Genomic DNA, 6,796 nt, shown 5'->3' with positions numbered 1-6,796 from the left:
CTGGTCCCACAAGAGCAGCCCCCGGGAGCTCTCCTTGATGCAGGTCAACGGGGCAACGCCAAGGTCAACGGGGCGCAATGGCGCTTGCCGCTGAATGGGCGACTCCCCGTGGGGCATCGGTCATGGCTGGGGTTGGTCCCTCAGCATGGGGTCGTAGGTCAAACAACTTCCAGGTCAGCTCCTGGGTAGGCTGGATGTGTGGGTGGGGGGCCAGGGGGAGGTCAAGGGGTTGACCTCTGGGGACGTTAGGCTGGCTCTTTCACATGGCACCAGGGCGCTGAGATTTAAGCACAGAGTGGGGAGGGGTCAGGGGTCAAGGGAATAAATTCCAGGGCTGCCCCATGGCCGTGGGGTCATAGGTCAGGAGACTGACCTTGTGGTTGGCTCTTGGAGCTGTGGCTTTTTGACATGGGGTCAGAGGTTGGACCTTGCGGGGGGCGGGGTCCATCTCTTGGACAAGTTCTAGGACACGGGGTCATTACTCAACAAATTAACCTCCTGGCATGGGGCTCAGGGGTCAAGAAGTTGACCTCTGGGGTTGCCTGGTGGGAGGGGTGACTCTTGTGTGGGAGGTCCTAGGTCAAGGGAATCACTTCCAGGTCAGCTCTTGACCAGGGTGACCCTGTTGGCTTGGCCTGGATGGGAGATCGCCGGGTTGGGTTGCCCGTTGCTCCAGGGTGGAGCCATGACTGCGTCTCTTTACCCACAATCCCCGGCGCTCTCAGGACCATCTCGCAGGCTGAGAACTGGAGGACGCCGGGATTTCCCCCTCCCCAAAGTACAGATAGAAAAACCAACCCAGCCCCCCTCCCACAAAACCAGATCCGGCCTCAAACCCTCCACCCCCAAGCACCGGCTCCAGCTCCCTGAGCTGCCAGGCTGCTGCAACCGGCCACAAGAGGGCGCCGTGACACAGGCTTTGCAAGAGGCTTCAACCACCATTCATGAGAGGGCTGGGAGCCAGGACTCCTGGGTTCTCTCCCTGGCTCTGGGAGGGGAGTGGGGTCCAGTGGTTAGAGCAGGGGGCTGGGAGCCAGGACTCCTGGGTTCTCTCCCTGGGTTTGGGAGAGGAGTGGGGTCCAGTGGTTAGAGCAGGGGGGCTGGGAGCCAGAACTCCTGGTTTCTATTCTGGCTCTGGGGGGATGGGTTCAGGCTTCAGGTCCATAGAGGGATGTCAAAGGTCACAGGACTCAACATCCCACTCAACAGCTGGAGAGAAGTTGGGCCAACAAAAGCTCCCCCGGCCCTTGTCTCTCTCCTGTCCCAGCCGCCCCCTCCCGCCAGGGGCAGCCACCGCCCCCCCGGCCCACATCGGACAACGCATGTCACCAAATAAGCTGTAATTGGGCCTGCTGACAAATGAGCAGGGTCAAAGGTCAAGGCAATTACTTCCAGGTCCTTGGTTGGGCAGGTTGGCGCTCCTAGGTCACAAGGTCGTAGGTAAAGGACCCAACACCCAGGTCAGCTGGTTCTCGTTGGGCCCGGGGTCAGAGGTCAACAGTACATTGTTGCTGATGGGGCCAGAGGTCGCTGGGGTCACTGGCAGGTTGATGCTGAGGGGTCAGAGGTCGCTGGGGTCACAGGCGGGTTGGCGCTGATGGGGTCAGAGGTCGCGGGTGCCACCTGCCGGCTGCCCCCTGGGGTCAGAGGTGGCGGGTGCCCGGCTCAGGTCTCCTTCCAGCGGGGGCTGGCGCGGGGGGCCCAGCCTGCGATCAGCCCCTGGGCCGCGTAGTAGCTGCCCATGACGACGAGCCGGGCCTGGGGCACCGGGGCGCAGAAGTGGTCCCAGGCCAGGACCAGGTCGGAGGCCATGAAGAGCAGGGAGCCGGTGGCCACGGCCAGGTGGGGGGGAGGCCGGGCCAGGGCCCGCCAGGCCATGGCCGCCAGCAGCGCACTGTAGCCCCCCACGGCCGGCACGTAGGGGCCCCCCAGGCAGGGCCACAGCGTCGCGTAGGCCCCGGCCCAGCCCAGCGCCAGCAGCAGCAGGAGCCAGGGGCGGGCGGGACGCAGGCCCAGGGCCCAGATGTAGCAGACGTGAGCCAGAGCGAAGGCCACCATCCCTGCGGGGGAGGGGGGCGTCAGAGAGCCGTGCTCCTCACTCCCGACCCGCAGCCCCCTGGGCGCCACCTCCCCTCCCCCACCAGTGCTCCTCACTCCCGACCCGCAGCCCCCTGGGCGCCACCTCCCCTCCCCCACCAGTGCTCCTCACTCCCGACCCGCAGCCCCTCCCGCCCTCCCCACCGGTGCTCCTCACTCCCGACCCACAGCCCCTGGGCGCCACCGCCCCCCACCGGTGCTCCTCACTCCCGACCCGCAGCCCTCCCGCCCCTCCCCACCGGTGCTCCTCACTCCCGACCCGCAGCCCCTGGGCACCACCGCCTCCCCACCGGTGCTCCTCACTCCCGACCCACAGCCCCCTGGGTGCCACCTCCCATCCCCCCCGCTCCTCACTCCTGACCCGCAGCCCCACCCCTGGGCTGCCGCCGCCCCTCCCCCCCCACACCAGTGCTCCTCACTCCCGACCCGCAGCCCCTGCCAGCCCAGCCCTGCCCTCCGCCAGCCCTGCCGGTGCCCCTGACTCCCGACCCGCATCCCCTGCCAGCCCAGCCCTGGCCCCTCACTCCTGACTCCGTACCTAGGAGGAATAGGTGGGGCCAGACCAGGCAGGCGTCTCCCACGCTGGAGAACATCAGCCCCCAGCAGATCCGGCGGGCGGCCGGGGTCCAGGCGCCGTCACCCCAGGCCTGGGCCGTCAGGAACCAGACCAGGCTCAGGACCGGGAGGCTCTTGACGCCGGCGCTGACCCAGCTGGGCTCCGGCAGCCACAGAGTGAAGTACAGGCCGCAGGAGGCCAGGAACGGCAGCAGCTTGAGGCGGCGGCTCTTGGCCTGCAGAGGGGGGTGGAAATGGACACGGCCGGGGCCCGTCTACACTAGGGAGAGCACAGCACACCCGGCATGGCGACTATCCCTCGGTCCAATCAGGGAGCAGGGAACAATACCATGTGACTCAGACAGGAGTGACGTGTCATTTCCCACTCTGAGGACTACTCATGCTCCAAAGCTAATAGACCAACGTGTTAACTCTGAAACCTACTGATGACCCCCTCTGTAAGCATAAGCCTGTTAACTGCCATCGTATTAACTGACACCTATCACTACGAGTCCACAGTAATGTACAGTCTGGCTATTTCACTGTGTTCACTCTGAAACCTACTGACACAAGGGTTGGAAAACGGGGTGTCACTCGGTTTCAGGGTTAACGGGGGAAATAACAGACATATCGATTGTTATAAATTGGGTTTGGACAGTTATTGTGCTATGTTAACTCCAAACCTAATGACAATCTGTTGTTACCAACAATCCTGTTGGTTATTTCACGGTGTTAACACTGAAAACTACTGACTGCCTGCTGAATACAATCAATGCAGATCACTAGCTCCCCTATTGATAACCCAGTGCCCAGTGACTCACCTAACATTGGTTAGTTCATCATTTAGCAGCCAGGCCTCCCCCAGGAAATATCCCCCCTCTGACTCATCACCTCTCCCAGGCTTCACAATCATTCGTCGCTGGGTCCAGTGTTCAATTGTTTAAAACTTATACTGTCTCCGTCTGTCACGGCTTCTGTCTGGTGAAATAAAATTTCCCTGGAACCGAACCCCTCTACTGACGTTCATTTTTGGGGGGGAAATTGGATTCACTTAACATCGTTTGGCATAAAGTCGCATTTCTCAGGAATGTATCGACCACGTTAGGTGAGGAGTTACTGTCTACAGCCTTTTAATGATTGGAACTGGAAACGTAACTCCCTTTTTATGACACTTTCGTGAACTCTGGAACCTACTGATAACCCAAATGAGACCAGCCTTATTAACTATTTCACCACCAAGATACTCTAGCTAAATCGACTCAGCTCATCTCCTGGCACCTTATCCCAGTGGGGCAGGGAAGTGACACCTTCCCCCCACCCATTCACCTCAATGAAGTGTTAACTCTGAAACCTACGGCTCTCATGTAACACATCGTTCTTGGTAATTCAGCTGCCAGAGCAAATCACGGCAACATCCCGCTACGGCTGCCCTATCCCCGACCCCATTCCTGATCCAGCCCCTTTCCTGGCGCTAAGCTACTGACGGCATCACTTCAGCCACCGCTTCCCAGTTTCAAAGCCGAGCGAGCTTTTCCCCAGGAATTTCCAGTTGAACCCTACACCAACCCTAAAACATCCACCCAGCCAAAGTAAAAACTGGGCCCAGGCCCACTCACCCGAGCAGCTGTTCATTCTGAAACCTACCAACTGCACAATTTAACAACCATTCCACTGTTTAGCAGGAAGAGCAAATTAAAGCTGCTTGGTCAAAGGGCGAAGTTCTGCTCCTATTGATGCTAAAGTACCAGCTTTAATTTTGAAACCTCCTGATTGTGCAGCTGGCCCTAGACCCTTGGTAACTATTTAAGCACCAGGCGACCGGGCAGGAAGAGGCAGGTAACTTTGCTCCTAATTGTCCCTCAAGTCTGCCATGCGCGTGCCCCATTCACACCAACAGGGCGTTAACTCTGAAACCTACTGATATCGTGCCCTCAAGGTCACCCACGCCGTCACTGCGATCAGGGCTATCCGCGCTGATCCCGCTACCAGCCCCACTTCCCTTCCCCTCTGGGGCCAGCACCGCCCCCAACTCAGGCAGGCTACGGGAAACGGTGCGAATCGAAGTGGAAACAGCTGCAGGGAAATCCCGCCTCGATTTACCGGCTCACAGTCCCAGGAGCCGTAACAGCAGCACAATGACACACGTAGGGCACTGGGGTTCAGTGCAGGGGGGCGGGGCTAGGAGCCAGGACTCCTGGGTTCTCTCCCCAGCTCTGGGAGAGGAGTGGGGCCCAGTGGCTTAGAGGAGGGCTGGGGGAAGGGAACTGGGAGCCAGGCCACTGAGAGTCTCTGTCCCCCCTCCCCCCGCTCGTCCCTGGTTTGTGCCTCAGTTTCCCCCCCTTACATCAGCCGCGATGTTCCGGCGGTAGCGGGCGTCCGTCTCGAGAATGTCCATGGTGCAGGGCCAGCGGCTCCGGGACGCACCCTGGCTGCTGCTTCCAACTCCAGGCACCCGCCTGGACTTTCATCTCCCGTGGGTTCAACAGAGCCAGAGATAAGACCGGGGGGGGGCGGCCGGAAGAGACAAAATCGATTTCTCCCGCCTCATCTCCGCCCAGCACCAGCTGATAACAGGGAGGCAGCTGCTGGGAGGAGCAGGGCTCAGGGGGGGTGGAGGAGCGGGCTCCTGGGTGTGATCCCCGGGGCCCCCCCGCCCCGTAGCAAGGAGGCCCTGAGATACAAACCCTTGGCAGAGGCCCAGTACGAGGCCTGAACTAAAGTCATGGGCAAGACTTGGCTCACATAACGCAAAGCGAAGCTGCGAGCGAGGCCGGCCCTGCTCCCAGCCGCCGGCAAGGGCTGAGGCTGCGAAGAGAGACGGACCCGAAAGGTCCCGGACCCCCGAGATCGGGGGGGGGTCCCAGCCTCGCACACGCCACACACATAACGAGGACCAGGCTGAGCCAGCCCATGAACCAACACGTCCGAGGTGAGAGGCGGCACCGTGCGGCGTGGGGGGGGGCTGCCCCTCAGTACGTCAGGGGGGATGTGTAACGTGTCTGTACCTGCGTAGAAGGCTGCACCCCTGGGGCGGCGTCTCTGTGCGACTGGGGGCAGGGGAAAGTCCCACCACTGACATATTCGTAGTACGTCCTGTAGAGTAATGTCTAGAGGGCAGGGCCGCCCAGAGAATTCGGGGGGCCTGGGGTCTATGGCAGTGGGTCCCAGGGCGGAAGGGCCCCCCCCCCGCCCCCGCCGTGGGTCTTCAGGGCACTTCGGCGGCGGGTCCCAGGGCGGAAGGGCCCCCCCTGTCCCCGCCGTGGGTCTTCGGGGCACTTTGGCGGCGGGTCCCAGGGCGGAAGGGCCCCGCCGCCGCCGCAGACCTGGAGCGGAAGAAGCTCCGGGGGCCCGGGCCCCGCGAGAGTTTTCCAGGGCCCCCGGAGGGAGTGAAGGACCCTGCTCCAGGGGCCCCTGCAGAGCCTGGGGTAAATCCCCCCCCCCGGGCGGTCCTGCTAGAGGGAACGATCACTGCGCCTTGGTGCCTTACCAGAGTCTGCGGCCCTGGGGGTCTCTCGGGGTCTGCTGTGCCAGCGAGCTGCAGAGCCGGGGCAGCCGCGGGATCTCACCGCCGAGCCGAGCAGAGCAGAGCCCCGCCCCGGGGGCGCCTGACACCCCCAGGAAGGAGGCCGCGGCAGGCTCAGGCTTTAACCATTGGTTTTTATTTTCATTCGGAATAACAAAAGAGACGAGCCGGGGACCCACGGCACAGGGGGGACGGTCGCCGGCCGGGGAGGCCCCAGGGCAACCCCCAAAAGGCCACTTGATTTGGTTCCTGTTTAAGAGCTTTTAAATATTGCCACTAGAGGGGTAGCCGGGGGAGGGGGGTGGCTACCAGGACATCACTGTTGGCTACTGCTGACTTGGGGAGGGGGCAATTCAGTGCTTTTCCAAAGGAGAAAGGTGCGTCACGGGCCCATCTGGCCCGGCGTCTGGCCCCGTCTGCCCCCAGCCAGGGGCCGTGCGGGGTGTTTCAAAGTCTCTTTGTGCAAGGGAGGATCAGACCCCACGCCTCCCTTCCAGCCTCGCCCCCCCCCCAAGCACCTGGGATCCCCCCCAAAACTAGTGCAATGCAGAGCCTCTCTGGAGAGGCCGGGAAGATCAGTGTGGAGGGGAGGGGAGGGGAGGGGGGCAGCCCCTCAACCAA

At 62.1% G+C, this 6,796-nt stretch overlaps 1 protein-coding gene across 1 annotated transcript; it reads right to left on the bottom strand.

The window, feature by feature from the left end:
* Window positions 1-1,343: 1,343 nt before the first annotated feature.
* On the bottom strand, window positions 1,344-5,256 carry LOC120388349 (lysoplasmalogenase-like). The gene is made up of 3 exons (XM_039510141.1): window positions 4,997-5,256; window positions 2,636-2,888; window positions 1,344-2,060 (listed from the first exon to the last, which is right to left on the bottom strand). The coding sequence occupies exons 1-3, from the start codon at window positions 5,045-5,047 to the stop codon at window positions 1,666-1,668; spliced, it is 699 nt and encodes a 232-aa protein (XP_039366075.1). The 5' UTR covers window positions 5,048-5,256; the 3' UTR covers window positions 1,344-1,665.
* Window positions 5,257-6,796: the final 1,540 nt, after the last annotated feature.

This window comes from Mauremys reevesii, linkage group 22 (assembly GCF_016161935.1).
Source record: "Mauremys reevesii isolate NIE-2019 linkage group 22, ASM1616193v1, whole genome shotgun sequence".
NCBI lineage: Eukaryota > Metazoa > Chordata > Testudines > Geoemydidae > Mauremys > Mauremys reevesii.
This window is presented reverse-complemented; position numbering and strand designations above follow the sequence as displayed.

What these genes read in the sequence shown, in the direction of transcription:
- LOC120388349 (XM_039510141.1), bottom strand. Translation starts at nt 5,047, where the DNA reads ATGGACATTCTCGAGACGGACGCCCGCTACCGCCGGAACATCGCGGCT. An exon ending in GCCGGAACATCGCGGCTGAT is followed by an intron (nt 2,889 to 4,996) that starts GTAAGGGGGGGA and finishes CCCCCTCTGCAG; the next exon opens with GCCAAGAGCCGCCGCCTCAA. An exon ending in GCCCCACCTATTCCTCCTAG is followed by an intron (nt 2,061 to 2,635) that starts GTACGGAGTCAG and finishes CCTCCCCCGCAG; the next exon opens with GGATGGTGGCCTTCGCTCTG.